The sequence below is a fragment of the Gobius niger genome (assembly GCF_951799975.1).
Source record: "Gobius niger genome assembly, chromosome: 16".
NCBI lineage: Eukaryota > Metazoa > Chordata > Actinopteri > Gobiiformes > Gobiidae > Gobius > Gobius niger.
Genome location: NC_136867.1, coordinates 27,014,666 through 27,036,566, shown reverse-complemented (window position 1 = coordinate 27,036,566; position 21,901 = coordinate 27,014,666). Strand labels below are relative to the sequence as shown.

At 39.9% G+C, this 21,901-nt stretch overlaps 1 protein-coding gene across 10 annotated transcripts in view; it reads right to left on the bottom strand.

Moving 5' to 3' along the window:
* Positions 1-21,901, bottom strand: part of mark3a (MAP/microtubule affinity-regulating kinase 3a) — a 105,760-nt gene that overhangs the window by 55,325 nt on the left and 28,534 nt on the right. For all 10 annotated transcript variants that reach the window (XM_079573452.1, XM_079573457.1, XM_079573456.1 and 7 more), the window contains one exon: positions 1,362-1,410. In XM_079573452.1, coding sequence (XP_079429578.1) covers positions 1,362-1,410 — 49 coding nt within the window. The remainder of the gene's footprint in view (positions 1-1,361; positions 1,411-21,901) is intronic.

Below are 21,901 nucleotides of genomic sequence, written 5' to 3'. Positions count from 1 at the left end.
AGAGGATCTTTTTCCTCACGTCATCAGATTTTTTTTCCATCATTTTTTTGTTGGGTATTCAACTCATTTTTGTAACTTTTTTGTCATTTTTTTCAACAATTTTTTATCACATTTGTCATTTTTTGTCATTTTTTTGTCAATTTTTTATTACATTTTTTTTTTCTTTTTTGTCACATTTTTGTCATTTTTTGGTCAAATTTTGTCACATTTTTGTCCTTTTTTTCGTCAATTTCTTGTGGCATTTTTGTGACATTTTTGCCGCTTTTTCGTCACTTTTTTGTTGGGTGTTCAACTCATTTTTGTAAATTTTTTCGTCAATTTTTTATCACATTTTTGGTCATTTTTTTTATTTATTTTTTCATCAATTTTTTATTACATTTTTCCTTTGTTGTCACATTTTTGTCATTTTTTGGTCAAATTTTTATCACATTTTTGTCACATTTTTGTAATTTTTTTGTCACATTTTTGTCATTTTTCTCGTCAATTTCTTCTGGCATTTTTGTGACATTTTTGCCACTTTTTCATCCATTTTTCGTCACTTTTTTGTCAATGTTTTCTCACTTTTTTCGTCTCAGTTTTTTTGCTATTTTCACTGCTTTTTTTCCAGAAGCTTTTGGACTGGGGTAAAGCCAAACTGGAGAAAATGTGCTCGGTTCAGGTGGGAGTTAAGAGGTTAAAGTAGATAGTATAGTATAGATTCATCATAAATTCATTTTAAACCCCACCTAACGCCCCCGCTTCCTTGTGTTTTTGTTGTGACGCTGCGGCGGTGACTGGAGCGTGTGGGATTGAAAGCAGGACTCGTGGATAAAAATAGCGGCGGTGACAGGACGCGGAGTTTACTATCGCTGCGTTTATCTCCCACAATGGAACGAAGCGCTGGCCGGGGCGGGGGTCAGGGGCTCAGCTGCACCGGGGGCAGCGCGTTTAATCTGCGGTGCCGCGGCGGGGGTCAGATTACCGTTGTGGTGTGGGGAGAAACGGGGGGAAACTGCCGTGAAGAACAGGACCGTGTTAGACTTATGAATGTCGTGTCTGTGTGAGTGGGTAAATCTCAACACAAATATGACCTTGTTTCGCTGCTGCAGTTCCCACCAGCGAGGAATAATGCTTTTTACTCTCAGTCGGATAAAATGCTGCATCTCCCACACGGACAAAGCTTGAACATGCTCCTCAAGTGAATTTAAACGATATCAGGCTCTTTCAAAGACATTTTCAGTCCCTTCTTCACATTCGTATTTATTTCATCTAGAGATTTCAGATAAGAAAGCATCGATCAGGCAAAAAAAAACTATTAGACTTCCTGAACCACCAGTTGAGAACCACTGCTATTGACAAAGTAATACAAAAACAGAACTTACCTATATTTGGATGATTGAGAATCTTCATTATTCTAACTTCTCTGAAGAGCTGAAAGAAAACACAGAGGACATGTCAGAAACATATAAGTGGATGATATTGGTTAATAAAATGAACATCTCAATATTTTCAAGGACTTTCTCCAACAATAATGAAGCGATATTTGTGTATTATTCTTTACAATGAATGGATTAATTGCTTGGCTGTGAGGACGTGTTGATGGAGTAAACTTGAAGGGACTATACAGAGTTTAACCCCTTAACTCCCACCTGAACCGAGCATATTTTCTCCAGTTTGGCTTTACCCCAGTCCAAAAGCTTCTGGAAAAAAGGCGTGAAAATAGCGACAGAACTGAGACAAAAACAATGAAGATGTGACAAAAAAGTGAGAAAACTTTGACAAAAAAGTGACGAAAAAATGACAAAAATGTGACCAAAAAAATGACAAAAAAAGACAAAAAAAATACAAAAAATGTGACAAAAATGTGACGAAAGACAAAAAATGAGGAAAAAATGACATGACAAAAAATGACAAAAATGTGACCAAAAAATGACAAAAAAAATTGACAAAAAAGTTACAAAAAATGAGTTGAATACCGGCCCCCAAAAAAGATGGAAAAAAATCGTATGACGTGAGGAAAAAGATCCATTTAGATTTGTGTTGTAGATCTTAGCTTTCAAATGAGGTGTTACACTGGCCTACAGGATTTGGGTAAAGCTGAACTGGAGAAAATGCTCTCGGTTCAGGCGGGAGTTAAGAGGTTAAAAATGTTAAAATTATGTATTTTCCTCCCCCTACATGTTCCAGCCATGTCCTAATGTGTAGAATGAGCTCAGACCTGTTCACCACAACTGCCTCTAAAATCCTGCACTGTCACTCAAAACGGTGTTACTTTGGGTCCGAAGTGCCGTCATGCACGAGCTTAATATAGAAGCTGCAGTTACACATAAGACCTGAGGTGGCAGTAGTGAGTATATAATGGCTAACTTGCATCTAGCCCCTTTAATAAAATGAATATCTCAATATTTTCATAGACTTTCTCCAACAATGATGAAGCGATATGTGTATTATTTTTACAATGAATGGATTAATTGCTTGGCTGTGAGGATGTGTCGATGGAGTGAACTTAAAGGGGCGTTATGCAAGTTTTTACGTGAAAAGAAGTTGATATTTGTGCATATTTGACCTTGTAGTGACCCAGCAGCTGTATGGGTGGTCAACATGGCGCCTTTACTTTCCATCACAGTGCCCTCTAAGACGCTCCAGGATCAATTGTTTGGAAGGTTTTCACTGCTGACAGACCCTCCCACCAGAAATCCAACAAAACAATTGATCCTGCAGCGTTGTAGAGGCCACCGTGATGGAAAGTAAAGGCGCCATGCTGACTATGCACACAGCCTCTGGGTCACTACATGTAAAAAGTTGCATAATGCACCTTTAAAGTGAATGTTTGTTGGAGGCTCTTAGCACGTTTAAAAAAAAAAAAAGTCACTCCATCTGAACTTTGGCTTTAAAGCTACACATGAACACAAGCACAAGTTTATGTGAACATTTGAAAGCTAAGAACCCCCAGAGTTCCGCCACTGGAGGCTGCACTGACACTGACCAGGACTTTATCGGGAACTCATTCTGCTTCTGATTGGATAATTGTCCTGAGACACAGATCATATTTACAAAATTCACTTTCAAAACAAATCACAGCAATCATCGTAGTTGAGTCTGTGCAAACCAGAAAACCATTTATCGATTACTAAAATAGTTGTCGACTATTTCAATAATCGATTTGTTGTTTCAGGCCTACATTGAATACACTACAAAAGTGCAGGAAAAAAACATATATCTTTCTTTTCAAGTTTTTCAAGTTCTTTTCAAGTTTATATCTAATTTTTTGAGAATGTATTTTAGCAACATATTTAGAGACGAAACTGCAAACTTACTAAACTGCTGCTTTAATATTGGATGTATTGACATTTTTTCAAGCCGTCATGTCATCAGCAAATTACTGTGCCGCGTTTCCAAGCCACTCACTCGCTGAAATTAAATAATCTGCAGAGCCGCAAACGCTCTAAATTTAGGCGGCTCTTCCATTAGACCTGATCAAACCGATGGCATTAGCATCGACACCTTCTGACGTAACAGTTATGTAAGAGCGAGCCCGACCGGACCGCGCCGCCTTTGATTTGAAAAGCGTTTTAAAAGCTGCAGCGTCACGTCCGGCTCGGTCCCGTAACGACCAGAGACTGGCTCTGCACACGCTCAGAGGAACCATTAGCACAAAAACTCAGAAGTGACGAGGAAATCTGAGTTTTGACTATAAAGCAGGGGGAAACTTCTTGTCTCCGAGGCCAAAATGAAAAAGTGACAGTGGGTCGTGGGCCAAACACGGCGATGTCAAGCGTGAAACACATATAACTGTATATAATAGTTACTTTATTTTCTTTTTTGGTAAATATTTGCATTTAATTCGATCTATGACAATAATATGTTACATTACACACAACACCTGTATCTACAGTACCTACAGTGACTTTACCTCATTCATTTGTCAACAAAGATAAAGAAGAAAATGCTACTTTAGATCATTTTGAAAGTGTCAGTCCAGCATAAATTCTTTTATAAGTACATTTTTTAACATGTACCTTTGTTGATGTCAACAACCTTTCCAATGAAAGATGGAAAAATGTTAAAGTTGATGCTACAACGCTCTGTGATTGATAAACACCAAGACACCAGAACAGTGTTTCCTTAAAGAGGGGGTATTATGCTTTTTTCAATCACATAGCACCAGTCTATATCACACTACAATGATGACCAAACCTTCTGTTGGTCTGTAAATGCAGTAAATTAGAATAACAGCCTTGTATAAAATTGCTCTCTCAAAATGGCTGTAGTGAATGTCTTGAAATAGGCCTCTGTCTCTTTAAGAACCTCTGACTCTTTCCGACACGCCCCCTCCACACGCTGTCTGTGGCATCAGTGGGGAGGGGGTTCTGCTGAGGAGCAGTGGTTGGTTACTCGGCTGGTGACGAAAGCTCGGAGGCGTCTCCAGGAGGTGGGGGCGTTCCTAGGAGGACTCAGGTAAACCTATCCCTAAAATGGCCGCCATCAGAGTTTTTACAGATTACTCAAAAATACGTGAATGTGCCAAGGCAACACTTCAGGCATGTTTTTAATGAGGGAATGACATAATAACATGATGTAAAGCTTGAAAAAGTCAATTTTGCATAATATCCCCCCTTTAACTTTGCGAATGGAGTGAAACAGCGCCCCCAATTTGACGTTGGTGGCCAAAAAGTGTACTGCATCCATATTTACCGTTGAGAATGAATGGGAGAGAGCTAGTCTTAATCAGATGTGGGGCAAAAGTAGGTCATTCTCTGGGCCCCACTTTGGGCACCCCTGCTATAAAGTAAAAGACGATTGATAAAACTCATCATTCTAATGTTGTTTTTTTTCTCCGGGGGCCAACAATGCGACGAGATATTACTGGCAAACATCGCTTCACGGTTCTCATTTAATACATTTCAGTTTCAAGCAGCAACAAGATACAAATCCGCAAGCCTTCTCTGAATCACAAGCTTGTTTTATTACATCAGAAACCTGCTGTAAAGATGGAAAGTAGATTTTGTTTGACCAGCTCAACCCGCTTCACGATGAAATGATATTTCTGTGACTCAATGCGTCCTGCGAGTCACGAGACACACGTTGTTTGTCATTAGCGGTGAGAAGAGTTTGCCGTTTGAACAGCACGAGGCACACGTGGAGTTTGTTTATAGCATCAAACAGATTCTCCTGAAGTGACTTTTGACTGACCCACGGCCGAAGGAAGCGAGGCTCGATCATTCTGATACTGCTCAAACCTCAGTCGTTTGCAGTTGGGTAACCTCAATACAGACAGCATCTTTGCAATCGCCCAGATATGGTCATGTTCAAAGCAACCAGGGAGAAAAACTGAACTTTCACCCATTTCTCCACTATCACTTTAACAAATGCTGAATACGCTTTTCAACTATCTTTATTTAGTAAAGATAGTAATAAAGTGGTTCAACAGCATTGTCCGTTTTTTAAGAAACACTTAAAAAACGGAAAATGCTAAGCTGGAAGCTATGTTAGCTTCATGCTACAGATGCTAACATTAGTTACAACTAGAGGTCGACCGATATGGGTTTTAATAAGGCCGATGCCGATAGATAGATACAGATGGCATCTCGTCATAGAAGGGGGCGTGGCCTTGCCGAGGGGAAAGTAGAATCTTCTAGCCATTTTCTGGTGGAATATGAACTTATTTATCACATACAAATAAAGTCCAATGTAAATCGGGTCCATATGGATATTTTCTCACAGCAGATTGTTCAGTAGAAGTGAAAAAATGGCAGTCATAGCAAGCGCTAGCTAGCAATAGCACTTCACTTTATTTCATGTCCCCGATGGGGCAATTAGTTTTGCAGCACAAGATACATAAAAATAGATACATAAAAACAGACAAGAACAATAAAAATGCATTCATTCACCAGTTCAACAAGATGCCGAAGTGCAAAACCTTACAAAAACAGAGTCATTGGCAATTTTTGTACGGCAACAGAACAAGAGAATACCACAACTCTTTCACTCACACTGAATTTGGTGCCTGTATACTACTTTTATACTCAGCATTTAGAGTGGAGATGGCTACAATGCCCATGGTGCTAACATGTAGCATCACACTCGCATTCTCCGTTTTTTTATGCATTTATGGGCAGTTGAACCACTTTGCTCCTCTCCATGTCTTTGTATTTTTATTTAGTAGAAAACTATATTCATAATTCAGCGTTTGTTAAATTAGTTTTTTAATAATTAGAGAAAGTTTACCTGTGACCGATATTCACCCTGACGTTGTGGGAGGGCTCATCTTAAAGCTCTAACTGCTCTTTCCAATGCATGTGTGGAGAGCCTTTTATCAGTCGACATTGTAAAATACCCAAATATCAGCACGGTGTATCAGTCGATCTCTAGCTACGACTGCCGACTATAAAAAGAGTGAAAAATGTTGATTCCCATGAGAGGTTCTTCTTCCCCCTGAGGCGTTGTCCTAAGTTTGTCATTGACATTCCTGAAAAGGTGCAGACACCAGGAAATGCATCTCCGTCCGTCGTAAACTGACCTCTTTATCGATTCCCTCCCTTCACCTCCGCTCCCTCCGAGGATAAAAAAACTGACCCCGACCCGAGTATCGTCTTTACACCTTTTTCCTGTCGAAGCTCCCGGGATCTCTCCGGTTCCACGTCGCGAATGCGGGGCCCGGCATGTTTTATTGATCCAACGTGGAGAACTACACACATTCTTCCGATTCTTCCGCTCCAGAAAAATAGAAAACGTATCAATCTTTCATGGAGGCGACGCGGCGGCCACGAGGAGGAAGTGGGTTAAAAGCTGGCGGACGGAGAGGCCCACAAAGGGCTTTCGAGTAACAGGAACACAATGCTTTTCAATGACAATTTAATGTCACAACCACAGCCATCTAAAGAATCTGGATAATTCAATTTACCTGGACAACAAAGGCACATTTCTGGAACTTCAATTTAAGCAAAACTGAAATTCACTGGAAATTCAAGTAATTAAACTAAGGCTGCTTAGAAGTGTTGATCCCAGAGGCACGACATCTGCAGTTAAGCCAAAAATGTTGGAAAATACAGAATAACTCAATAGAACTTGGATGGATTTTGATTTATCATCTACAAATCCCATGATCAACTCCCACCACTAATTTGAGCATGTTATTTTTTGTATTTTTTGTAAAGAAATCCTGATTTATTTGCTGTCAGAATCACACTTAATGCTTTTCAATGCACCATGAAAACCTTATTAAAGGTCCTATATTATGCAAAATCGACTTTTTAGAGCTTTCAGTCATGTTGTTCTGCTATTTCCTTATCAAAAACACCCCAGGAGTGGTTGTTAACTTCATTCACGCAGTTCTCAGGAATCCTCCTGAATCTCTGAGCAGCTGCTCCACCCTTTCCTGGTAAACAACTGACTTGCGGAAGTGCCCGACGTCTGTAATTTAATGCCTTACGGCCTGATTTTAATTTGTAAAACAGCTTTTTCATTATTTCTGCTACACATACAGTATAATGGTTGTGTTAGAAATACATTTTTTTTAAAGCGCCTGAGCAGATGTCATGTAGCTCTTTCTAACCTACTCTGGACACCTGTTCTTTTTTGTTACTTTACGATAATGTGGCAAAAATGCTTTGTTTGGCTACGAGAGGTACAGGACTTTAATTAACCGTTCTCAAGAAGAGGCCACTCGCCAGAAGTTGGAATTTCTTTACAGGATTCGGCGACTATCAGTCAAAATAGTGCTCGTCAGTGACTGTCACTTCACTGATGGATGTTTGGTGAACCTTGGCCAGAACAAAAGTGGATTAAACTAATCAAAACGTGTGTTAGTGTGTGTGTGTGTTAGCGTGTGTGTGTTAGCGTGTGTGTGCTAGCGTGTGTGTGCTAGTGTGTATGTGTTAGCCATTTATGACGCTGTGTTGCAAATGTCATCTCCTTATAACTGCATTGTGAAGTTACTTTTTGCTGTGATATTATATTTTTTCTAATGCAAAAGTTGCATCGGCTGCATCAACTCGGAGAGAGGGGGCAGAGTTAACTGAATCCAGGCCTCTTGTCTTCCGGGTTTGAAAAATACCTCCAGAAAATACTTCTATTTATCACAAAAATGAGTTCTCCATAGTGGTAGAGGTACAATATATCATATAAATGCCTATACTTAACTTCGGAATGGCTAAAATAGCATGATACAGATCCTTTAAAGCCTTGTCAACTAAATCTCAAATCTATTTTAATACATTTCAGAAACAAAAAACATGTAGCAAACTTCAAACCCAACACGGTTTAGATTAAGTGTGTGAAAACTCTCCACTCGGTTTCCACAACAAAGAGGACAAAGGCGGAGAAAACATGATACACGCCACAATTAAAATAAACCCAAGAGTCACGAGCTGAACACTGTGGACCTTTTGATGGAGTTTATATAATTATTTTGAAGTGCAAATCCAAAAACTAGCGCTGCACGATTAACCTTTATCGAATCGAAAGAGAGGTTGTTCCGCCTTGCACGTCCGCCGTGGCTCATTGCACGAAGCTGCGTCTAAATGTAGCGCCTTTACGGCAGGTTTTTGATGTAAGTATGAGGCGAATCATAAAACAAAGCAGCGTTTTTTTCAGCTTGTGATTCGGAGAATGCTTTTATGTTGCTGAACAGGGAGAAAGAGTGAGAGCGCACCATAAAATACCTCTTTGCCTCTCGCAGATTTGTATCTTGTTGCTGCAGTGGAATAACTGAGCACCATGATGTTTAACAGCAGTTTTAGAAACCAATGCTATATACTATATTAAAATCACAAACCGAATCCCATTATCTGTAAAAAAAAAAAAATGGGTCTAAATTTTAAAAAAAAAAGCAGTACTTAAAACATGAACTATGAAGGAACCAGTGTCTGAACAAAAGGTCCATCATTTCTGTATTTGGTCAAACTAAACCCTCAGAGTATTAAACTAAACGTGAGCGCTTGCAGAATTGACGGCAGCCTCATTATTCGAGCCCAGCGGTGCATTTCCTCCTTCAGCCGTGGCACGCGGCATATGAGAAACATGAAAATTCACCCAGAGTGCTACTAAATTATACATGTCATGTGTCAAAGTCTTTAAGTGGCGACAGTGACGTCCGACACGAGCCGAGGTGGAAGAAGAAAGCGCGGCACAGAGGTCTCAGATATGGAGCTACAGGAAGAATACGATCGTGATGTTCGATAACGTACGGAAAAACTGCAGCTGAACAAGAAACTCGAATATCAGACTCAACCAGTTCAACACATTAGGACTAAAACAAGGCTGGGCTATAATGACAAAAATGAAACTCAAATTTTTGGGTGCTTTCTTGATAACAACGAAGTGATATTTTTGCAAACCTTCAGAAATATGAAAAAATGTGCTGCTATTTACAACGCTTTGTTGTTTAAAAAGATAATTTTCTTGAACGGCCTACAATAAGGCAGGAAAAAAATGCACTTCACATAGTTTTCCCTATTTTTATCCCAATGCTTCCAATTTATTCCCCCCCATTGTTTTCCCTTTTTCCTAATTTTTTCCTAATCTTTTCCCCATTTTTTTCCCATTTCTTTTACTCTATTTTTTTTCTCCATTTTCTTCCTCATTTTCCCCCCCATTATGTCTCCAAGGTTACCCAAAATGTTCCCTCTTTTGTCTCATATTTTACTCTACATTTCCATTTTTTTCCTAATCTTTCCCCTAATTTTTTCTCCAAATTTTCTCAAAAATGTTCTTAATTTTTGTTCTATTTCTTTTATCCCATTTCCCTTACTCCCTTACTTATCCCTCCTTCCCCCAATTATTTTCTTTTCAATTTTTTCCTATATTTTCCCCCAATTTGTCTCCAAGTTTTCCCCAAATTTTCCCTTTATTTCCTTATATTTTTCCCATTTTTTATTTTACTCTATATTTACATTTGTTCTCACTTCTCCTCCAGATTTTCCCCAAATGTTCTTACATTTTTTCTATTTCTTTTGTCCTATTTTCCCCTAATTAATATTACATTTTTACCCATATTTTTCCCCCCACTTTGTCTTTAAAAAAATGTAATTTAAAATTTTATTTTACTCTATATTTAGCTTTTTTTCCACTTCTTTTATCCAATTTTTTCCTCCCCCCCCCAATTAAAACAATTTTTTCTCCCAATTTTCCCCCATTAACCCCTAATTTTTCCCTTATTTTTTTCTCACCCTATTATTCCAAATTTCTTCTCAATTATCGCCCATTTTTTCCACTTTGTCCCCTCATTTCTTGACATTGGAGATAAACTTAATATTGTAGTTTATCTCCAATGAAACCATTTCTATATGATCTTATAGACGATAAACTCCCCACCTCTAGCTGGATGAAACTAAATGAAGAAAACCATGTCTCAAACGGACTTTCCACATGAGTGTTTTGTTAAGAAGATGCCGCGCGGTCATTAATAAAAGATTCTGATCGTGTTATGTAAATTCTCTCTCAGACGAGGCCCCGGTGCCGAAGGAGAAACCCGCGAGGTCACAGCCTCGAAAACATGCATATTTAAAGAGACGTTTCCTCCCGGAGCGTAACGGCTGCTGCCACACGTGCGGCTCGTACTGTACCGCCTTCAGCCGGTACAAACGCAGAGAGGAAATGTTTACCCCACTATTCTCCCATCGCTAAAGCACAATCACACTGAGCAGAGGCAACTTCTAACAATCACACTACAAACAGCGGAAGTTACAATGGAAATGTCTTTATGCATCACTTAGTTAATATGGGTTTGGACCTGGGTTAGTAATCATTGTTTGTCTTACTGATCAATAAATTACAGATAAACTATATACTTTAGGGCTTAAAAAGTAAAGCTTGTTGTGCTTCATGTTTAATACGACTTGTGTGTTATCTAAGATGTGAAAAATGTAGTCATGTTTTAATGTGTTTTAACCCTAACCCAAACTTATTCTGCTCAACTTTGTGTATTTTGAATTAGTAGGATTATTATTCTCTAAATATTTAGCCATGTCAAGCCAAGCATGTGTGAGCATCATTAGGTTATTCAACTTTATATCCTCGTTAACTTCAACCATCACAGTGAAAGCACCTCTGAGCTTCCTTCAAACTGAGATTGTTGGAAATGAAGCAATGCACTACAGCAGGGTCTCCAGGTACATTTCCCTGGGTCCAAAAGATATGGGAAGTATCACCAGGTCCATAAACAAAAGCTCCAAAAATAAAAAAATGTTTTGATTGGGAAAATACTATCGAGGAAACTTTTTTTCAATAAATGAATAATAATGAGCCTGACAGGACAGTAGCCTCATAAACATGGCTCACACTAATTGCACTTTTACAAACCTGTGTCACAAGTCTTTGCTACATTGTAGTAAATATTCATTCCACTCCATGGTAGTAAGCTACTATTGTAGCCACAGCTGCCTAGGGGCAGACTGTCCATTTCCCACTTGACTACAATGTGTTGTTTATATCCTGATCTTTCATTATGTCAGTGCCCTCTGCTGGACACCTGTGGAATTATTTCCTTTTATTTGTATTTAACCCCCTAGTGGCTGGAGTGAGCATTCTGGTAATTTCATTTTAAAAAAATATAACTGCGCAGGAATGGGCTAGAGACTGGCTCTTTTTGGGACATACTTATGAATTTATGCCCTACAAGCCGTGGGCTGGACTGAATCATGAATCATCCCAGACCTGGGCAAAATACAGGTCTGGGCTAGATGCAAGTTGGTCATTTTATGCTCACTACTGCCACCTCAGGTCTTGTGCATAACTGCAGCTTCTATATCGTGCTCGTGCATGACGGCACTTCAGACCCGAAGTAACACCTTTTTGAGTGAGATTCAAAATTTAGGAGCCTGATTGACCCACACATGCGCAGTCGAGATGGGCATTCGGCTTATTGTAGTAGTAAATTAAACATTTTTATCTTCTATTCTATATATTTAAGGAGATAACTGTGGAAGAACAAATGAGCCGTGCAAAGGGAGAAGAGAAATATCTGAGATCTGACAGAATTAAGGACAAATTAACATAAAATTAAGCAGCTGTTTCCTACAATCCAGAGTCTGTGATTCGTCTCACTTTCTTAATTGTAGTGCACTTCTATCTTATTTATAAAGCTCTTGTTTATGTCAAATGTAATGTACAAGGAGACAGAGCCAGTAGTGAGGCAAGAGTCATTACTAATCTGCAACCACAACTTTAACCCGTTTTTGGCAGGGAAACCGTCTTAATCGTGTTTGTCTTCCCCTCATTACAACCGAAAACATGTCTGGATGGAAACTGGCCAGAGGACGTACACCTGCGATGACTGCGCGGATCTGGGAGCAGTTTGGGAGGAATTTCAGGGCCGCAAAACGGAAGAAACGGCGCACGAACAGAGTGTTGCAGAGCGGTGAATCAGCGCGCGGGGCTTTGGAGCGGCTGATCCGGTCACACCAGCACAATGAGCCGCAGCTGTCCGCGTTACGTAAGGCGGTCTCATGACGCCAGCCTGGGACAGACGACACCTCACAGGCCCGGGGAAACTCGTGGAAATGTACCGCGGAGCAGGGAGGGCGTGGAGACAAAGGGAGGGAGTGTGTCCTTACAAGAATATCAGCGCTTATGCTTTCTGAGGGGAGTCTGCATGTTGTTCTCAGAAAAACTTCATATAGGCCGGGGGTCCGTGAACTTGTTGATTCAAAGAGCAAAAAAACCAAAACATTTCGTATTTCCAAGGCTTTTTAGAGGGCTGTATTGGCTCCCCTGAGGCTTGTTTCAGACTGAAAGATGAGGAGCTTCACATGAGAGAAAATGCTCACAGCGTTTAGTTAAGTAACAGTCCAGACACGTGCGCGGCGTTTACATGCGACCTATGAACCCCACAGACTCACACAGAGACATGACAAAACCTCGGGTAAAAAGGTGAAAATTACTGACGTCCTCGGAGTTTCTGCGCTCGTGCGAATCTGCAATGTCCATAATTAGGAAGGTAAAAAATTCATGTATGTTTAAGGCGAGACACTGCAGGTGAATGGGGGAAAAAATAAATGTAGAGATGTCAATTTGAAACTTTAGCTGAACATTACAGATATAAATATGAGAAAAAATGTATTGCATTTTTTCTGTCATTTTATGTTTTCATTTAAAAATAAGGCATTTTGTGAATGAAAATGGCAAAATTGCCTATATTTTGGGCAACGAACTGTAAATAATGGATTGGACTAATCATAAGTGAAAAAATGTGTAAAAACTCAAATTCCGCCTGTTTTTTTGGTTTCAAAACTGAATAAATCAGGTTTGGAATTAGATATTAAAAAATCCCTCTGAAAAAACCTTCAAAATATTGTTAGGTCTCAGACTGGACAGTTTGGAGTCTGTTGGAGCTTCTATAAGGGGTCAGGCTCTGCCCGAGTGCGGCTTCTCTCATTCAGAGAAAACCAGCCCTGAAGTTTTGTAGCGAGTGCGCATGCGCGGCCCGTTCTCCGACTTTTCCGCACCAGGCCTGACCAGGCCTCTCGTAGGAGGAAAAATACCATATTTGGGTGATAGCGTCATCACGGGGATCCTTCGCAGGACACGTGGATGTAAAATCTGTCAGTATTTGTGAATGAATACCCGCGGGAAAGACGGACTTTCTACGCGGTGCAGCAGCATTTTTATATCTGACATGAAAACTAAGATGTAAAGGGAGGAAAATAGATAAAAATCTCCACTTCGACCACTGCGTGAAAAAATCAATACTTTCACCTGCCGTGTCTCGCCTTAACTAGGATAGATTTGGATCGCAAAACCTTTATATACTTAATCAAGTATCTCAGCATTTTCAATATTTATGATTAAAAATGCCTCCGAACACAAGTTTTGATGACATAAAACCTGGCCTAGATTGTGGCCTAATAATATATAATTATGATCATTATTAAAGGGACTATACAGAGTTTAAAAATGTTAAGATTATGTATTTTCCTCCCCCTACATGTTCCAGCCATGTCCTAATCTATCATTACGACATGGCTGGAATGAGCCCAGACCTGTTCACCACAAAAGCCTCTAAATCCTGCACTGTCACTCAAAAAGGTGTTGCTTCGGGTCCGAATTGCCGTCATGCACGAGCTTAATAAAGATACTGCAGTTACGCGTAAGACCTGAGGTGGCAGTAGTGAGTATAAAACTGGAGGAAATGTGCTGGGCTCAGGCGGGGGTAAGGGGTTAAATAGTAAAGCTGACATTGCTTTGTATTATTCAATGTATTTATAAAGTAAGGCAGGGCGATATGGCCTAAAATCTCTATCACGATACAAAAAAGAAATAAACGATAAAGCAACGGACAAATCACTTAAAAATTCCAGATATTTAATTCTTCAGTCAGTGTTTATGCTGCTCTGATGGAGCCGAGCGTAACACAAACTATACCGTGTCCACAGCGATGTAAAAAATTACGATATAAACAATTATATCGCGATAATGATATGCGATATGGCCCACCCCTAATGAACCCCTAAGAAACGGTGAATGTTTACCAGTTCAAGTATTAACCGAGTGCATTTTCTCCAGTCTACCATTACCCATATCTAAAAGCTTACAGCCTATAGGTCAGCAACGCCTCATTTGAAAGCTAAGACCTACAAAACCTACAAAACTCATCTAAATGTTACTTTAGATGAGTTTTGCTGCTTTTTGTTGAATTTTCCTCATTGTTTTAGTCTCAATTTTGTTGCTATTTTGACACATTTTTCAAGAAGCTTTCAGATTTGGGTAAAGCCAGCCTGAATGTCAATATCTTAAAAGAAATTTAGATTTGAAAGCTCTTTAATGACATTCAGGGCTTTAATTCCGCCTGCATAACTTCAGTGTGACGTCTTCATAAAAACCTCTGCGTCAGCTCTCGCCTGTTTACACTCGATCACGCCCTCCCTCCCTCCCTCCCCCTCCTCCCCTGTGGGACCTCTGACCCCTGACCTCCGCAGACGGGCCGTGTCGGGGCAGGACGGGCGAGGGTGGGGGTTGGGGGGGGGGCAGATGCGAGGCTCGAGCGTCGGACACAAAAGCCTAAAATAAACAGCCTCCTGTCGGCGTTATGTAAGACGCGCTCGGAGGAACTAAGACATAAATCTGGTGTTATCTTCTGTGTCCGAGCGCAGACGCTTCAGATAAAGACAAATGATCTGTTTGTCGCCGCTCGACTTTCAGCTCAAAACGCTCGGCTCGCCACAATGCAACATAATCCAAGTCAGAGTCGGATTGTGGCTGACAAAAAGGAGACTAAAACTAAATTAGAAATAATGAGACTAAAACAATGACTAAAATTTACAGAAGAGATTAAAACGGTAATATTATTTGAGGCATGATTATTGTGAGAGAAAATACTGCGATATTATTTTATTATCAGGCCACAATCTAGGCGAGGTTTTACGTTATCAGAACTTGCCCTGCTTGATTATTTGTCAGGTGTTTCGATGAACAGACTGTGGAAGCGTGTTTCTAAAGTGCAGTAACGAACAGCTGATTATCACACGTTTCACTTTCCTTTCTGTTTATTGCGCTGAAGTTTGCTGTGGCGGCTATTTCCGAACATTTGGACAACTTTATTGCGTATAAAGCTGAACAAAGTACATTTCATATAAATTCAGTCGGCTAAATCTATGGTTTTCTCTCTCTGGCTGTAGTTAAATGGTAAATGGTCTTATATGGCGCTTTTCCACCTACTTTAGGCACTCAAAACAATTAACAGCAAGGATCCACTCACCCATTCATACTCTCATTCATACACCAATGTACGCAGACACTGGGGGCAATGTGGGTGAAGTGTCTTGCCCAAGGACACAACGAATGGTGTTCAGGAGGTGGGATTCGAACCGCCGACCTTCCGATCATGAGACGACCCGCTCTACCAGCTGTGCCACTGTCGCCCAAGATGCTAGATGTGTCTATGCAATGTAAACGACCATGTAATGACGTGCTCTGTGACGGTTTTTATCCAAAAGGTTTGTGTGGCTTGACAGACCAAGCTTCTCATCTGAACATTCTGTTAATGTAATCATATATTTTACTATCGTTTGTTTTGTTTTTTTGTCCTATTGTTTATATTTCTGCCCCCATAAAGGAGCCATCTTTGATTTTTTTATATTTTCTGTTTTTGGAATAACATTTGTTTTGTCCTTTAGTATATGGTAAAAGCAGACAGTTATCAAAAAAACACTGCAGCCTTTAAAAGCCTTTAAACCGTCATAAAATATCAGGCTAGTAGGCATTTTTTTTACAGTGAAGCGACAGTTTTCCTCTCTGAAAGTTGCGAAACCGGGTTTAAACTCGATGTTATAAATGCATTAGGAACGTTTGAGATGAGTTTGGACCAGAAAATAGCTATTTAAAATTTGAGTGACCCTGTTTCTTTGTACAATCAGGTATAGCTCCTTTAAAGGAACAGGCAACCGTTGTTCCATACTGAGACATGTTCTTACCTGAGCTTAGACTAGTTGATGTGTACCTGTCTGGTCTTTGTGCATACGCTCAGTCACGCAAAACGACCAAAGATGTTGTTAGCATTTGGCCTCTCCCAATGTATTCCTACAGCTCCAAACGGGGGTGAAGTTGGAAGCGACCACGCTCTTCCACGGGCACAAAGACCAGACAGGTACGTATCAACTCGTCTAAGCTCAGGTAAGAACATATCAGTATGGAAACACAGTGGCCTGTTCCTTTGAGATTTTTGCTCCTACTCATTGTACATAGGACACCTCCCTTTTACTATTGAACTGTTTGCACATTTCCTGTCTATTTTGCAGACCCTGAGTGAATTTCTCCATTGTGAGATCAATAAAGGATTATCTCTTCTCTTATTAGTGCTGTTTCTTCATGGATGTCTCTAATGCAGTCCACATTATAAGCTAGTAATGACGTCCAGACGAGTTGTGTTTTTAATATTGTTATCAATAAATCATGACTACATCCCCTGGTCTCACCCGTCTGCCCTGATGAAAACCTAATTGGTCAAAACGTATTGGTGTCCCGGTGTAATAAAAGGGATTTTATTTTTGTAAGTTGGTTGTGGCTCGAACCTTCTCTCTCCTTGCACATGGATCCTTGAAGAGAAAATACGAATCCAAAGCAGTGGGTCGACAAACTAGAACTTAAACTCGTCTAAAAGTGATTGACTGAATCTTGACTAAAATAAACTTACATTTTTATCGAAGGAATTTGAAATAAAAATGGCCAAAATCAAAAAATTGCATCATATTCTGTGACAATCGAACAATCTTCAATCTTCATCAACTTTCTAGCTTTCCTCTCCCCCTGGAATAACAGCTTCAGTGTTTTGTTCGCGGCTTTGGCAGGAGATCGCTTAGTTTCTCCGACTTTGAGTAATTTGACTATTTGGTCGGGACGGTGCCTCATAATGAACTCATTCCCAGTGCTTCCTGTGATTAAATTAGACTAAAGTGGCCCCTTAAACCCTTCATTTTTGTCCCTGTGGCGTAAAATGCACGATAAATCGGCTTCACAGATCACACTTTCTGATCATGAAGTGTTAAAGTATCAAATATAGGCTTAAAGCGACTTTCATAACAGCCTCATTTATGACCGCGGTCCATAATTCTGTCCTGCCATCGCGGAGTTGTGTAATTGTGTATTGTCCAAATCCAAGTGCGATCGCGGCTTCACACGTCTCCGGACAAACAATTTTACTAAACACGAATCTCACCTAACGTTTCATAACTACAGGAAGTCGTCCAGAGAGAGAACTGTTCCTGGACACTGAGGAGCACTGTAAAAGATTTAAAAAAAATACTCCAGGTGCGTGTTTTAGGTAATTATTGTGTTCTAAACGGGAACAGACCATAAATCAAGCACAAAGAAGTGATCAGTGTATATGAAAAATCTCTACAAATGACAAAAATCTCTCTCGGAAACAAATAGCACAAAATATTAAGGCTTTGGGATTTTGGAAGTAAAAAATAAAAAACTACGATTATTTTCACAATTTTGATCGATCTCGATTTTTGATTTGATTTTTTTGTTTGTTTAAAAGAACAATAAAACAATAAATATGGTCTTTCCCAGTGTTAATTTCGTCGACTAAAATATTTAGTCTTAATTTTAGTCAAAGTGATATTTTTGACGACTAAAATTGGACTAAAACTAATTTAAAAGTTTTTCATGAGACTAAAACTATGACTAAAATGTCGACTAAAATAAGACTAAATAAAAATGAAAAGGAGAGACTAAAATCAACCAAACGTCTATTGACCGTCTGAAAGAGCCTCATATCATGTAAATTCTCTGTCAGAGGAGCAGCTCTGAGCTTTGTTCATGTGGGAGCAGCTCCATAAAGCAGAGGAACACGATTAAATATGACTATAATGAATATTATAAATGCAAAGTCGACTAAATTAGTCTTAAATTTAGTCGACTAAATTGACATGCAATTTTAGTCGGCTAAAACTAGACTAAAATTTAAAAGATTTCTTCGACTAAATCTCGACTAAAATTACATTTTAGTCAAAAGACTAAGACTAAAACTAAATTAGAATATGTTGTCAAAATTAACACTGGTCTTTCCTGGACGAGCAAGTAAACAGATGCTGCGGCCAAACTGAAAACTCCAGCTAACACATCTGCAAAAACAAACTACACGTAAAATCACCCTCTCCTCTGGCTGCCGCATGTGCCATCCTGTGCTTCCTGTTTGTTTGGGAATAGAATCCCTGAGACTGACCTGACAGGCGCTGCAGCATAGACTGCTACAGGACCGGCAAATTCTCCTCGATTAAAAATTTCTTTGACAACATATTTTAATTTAGTCTGACGAAAATGTAATTCAATTTTAGTCAAGATTAAGCCGACTAAAATTAAGACAAATTTATTCGACTTTGCATTAATAATATTCATTATAATCATATTTAATCAGGACCTCTGCTTCATGGAGCTGGTCCCACATGAACAAAGCTCAGAGCTAGTAGTAAAGTCGTTGTGTGACCAAAGATGAGTGTCTGGTATTTCCAAACGCTATTTGGCGAGCGAGCCGTCCTCTCGCCAGGCGCGTTACCAACAAAAAACACCGGCTCGGCCAGAGTCAAAAGCACCAGAGCCCAGGCATCTGCACTGCTAACAAGCTTTACTCATCCAGAGCCTGAAAATCGCTCTGACAAACTTCGGCCGCGGCCAAGATTCAATGTTTGAACCAATGCAGAGCGGAATCCAGTGGAGGCTCACGATTGTACATTCCCTACGTCTCTCCATGTGGGATCAAAAACTAGAGTGTTGCCGATTTCTGGAGATATTTTATTTGTAATTCATGCAGTTCTTATATTTGAAGAGTTACATGGTGCTAGGCTAGTGCTAGGCTAGCGCATTTCTATGGTATCGGCTAGCCTGCATTAAAAACACAGTGCACCTGGGGCAATTCACTTATAACACCAGACTAACCATATAAATGTCTGTGTCGATATAATCATTTTAACCATGTTGCATTCAAAATAACTTATTTTTGAGCAGCATCAGCTTCGTGGTTGTATAAGCTACGCGGCGGAGTGATCTGCTAGAAAATAGTCCCTCAATATGCGATCATTCATGTGATGCCAGGTCAGTTATATTCCAAAAAATATTCTATCGACACAGACATTTATATGGTTAGTCTGGTGTTTAGGGCTGAAACGACTAATCGATTAATCGGCGACTAATCGATTATTGAAATAGTCTACAACTATTTTAGTAATCGATTAATCGTTTTCTGATTCACACAGACTCAAATAGAGCAAAACTGACATGAAAATGTAGTATTTTTGATGAAAACCTACTTTGTTTTTCATAGTAAGGGTCTGTAGTGTTTTGTACATTGTAAATTTCATAAATATCCGTCTGTGTCTCATCCAATCAGAAGCAGAATTAGCGCCAAGAGCCTCCAACATTTACTTTAAGTTTCCTCCATCAACACGTCCTCAAACGACGCCACTTTAGCTTTGTGATTTATTTATTTTTTTTAAATCCAATTTTCCTACAACATTCACAGCCAAGCGATTAATCGATTAAACGTAAAAATATCCGATAGATTAATCGATGACAAAATAATCGTTAGTTGCAGCCCTGCTGGTGTTATAAGTGATTTGCCTCAGGTGCACTGTGGAGCGGGTCACACTGTTTTTAATGCAGGCTAGCTGATACCATAGAAATGCGCTAGCCTTGCACTAGCCTAGCTCCACGAAACTTTTCATATATAAGAACTGCATGAATTGCAAAAAAAAAAAACATCTCCAGAAATCAGCAACACTCTGGATAACAAGGAAATGAGGCCCGATGTATAAAATCTTGAAAGATCCCTTTAAAAGATTTTGTGACGAATGGGGGGTCCACACTACAAAATTGAGTTTCAAATGATTATAGAACGACTGGTGGTTCACACATAACGAGTCAGAATCGTGAGAGACACACTACGCCCGTCTGTTACAGTATTATTGCAATAACTTGGCGACATACCAGGTTTTTGCAACTTATTAAAAATGAATAAGTGCTTCTTATTCAACATTTACTGGTGCGTCTCTCTCTCTCTCTCTCTGAAGCCAATTACGCTGTAAAAACAACTGTCTCGTCCAATTTACATCACCGCAGCAGCAGAAGCCTCCACTTTCCCACAGCACAAATCCAGTCCAAGAAAAAGAAAGAAACTGTTCTAAAAATAGGCTCCGGGACAGAAGTCGGTGCCTTTATCTGTCAATCCGAGCCCCGCTTTTTGAAATGGAAGCTCTATTTCTAAACATGCTACTGTTTCTTAAAATAATCTGGAGCGTCTCTAGGGGAGAGGTGACTCGACAAACGCCAGATTTTCTCACTATTTCCCCCAGAAACCGCTTGAACAATAGGCGTCTCCAGTGGCTTTGCTCGGGTCAGTGAGTCAGGGGTTTTTATTTTTTTTTTGGTCGGTGCCAGAGGCCACAGTGGGACAAAGGAATCGATGTTGGTGGTGGAAAAACTGATGAGGGCAAAGGGCCGGAGCTGTTAAAATCCTGTCAATATCCAAAACCGAAAAAAGTGAAACGATCCAGCGAGAGGGGTGTTGCTCTGGTGAAGGTTTGGAGCGGCTTATGGTTTTTGGATGTGCATCAATCCACCGTTGAGAATTTCTCCATTGTGAGATCGGTAAAGTTTATCTCATGATCGGTCTAATCCTGAACTGGCATGATGGAAATACAATCAAAAATACGGCACCCTGGTTCAGAATGAGTTCCAAAATAAAACACACATTGTTGAGAGACTGTCACGGGGAAACTATGACCGGCTTCCCTTCTCTTTGAAATCTTGTAAAGTTTAATTCCAGAAAGGTTTATTGATGGTGGCAGCACAATGGCCGTTGAGGCGTTGGTGCTAGGGCTGGGTACCGTTAAACCAGGGGTGGGGAACCTCCGGCCTTGGCCCGCGAGACCATCCGACCAAGGCCCCAAGGCATTTTTCATAATTAATATAGTAAAGATAAGGGTCGTGTGATTTTACGTGCTGCAAGAAAAGTAAGGTGGATCTTGAATGCAGCATGTTCTTCTTTGTCAAAGTGAAAAGGCCGTGTGCCTCGTATGTGGCGAGGGGCTGGCAGTGAAGAAGAAGGCAAATCTCGAGCGCCATTAAACCTCGAAACAAATGCCTTTGGATAAAATGAATGCTCTTCAGCTTTCATAAGACACCATAACTTGGAAAACCAGCTTCAAGCATCATCATCATCACTGCAGCTTGGGATGCACCAATGACACTTTTTCTAAAACCGATGCCAGTACTTTGATTCAAGTACTTGCCAATACCGAAAACCGATTTTATTGCACTGTCCATCATAGACAGAACCTGTGCTTTGTTCATTTATCTGTTTTTATTCAACAGTAGTATTGAGATGTTACTTATTACTGCAACTAAATGGTCTCTTTTTGTCTTTTCTTCAGCTCCGTGTAGATTTTCTCGTGTGTTTATAGTAACTTATCCAGTAGCTTCAGTATTT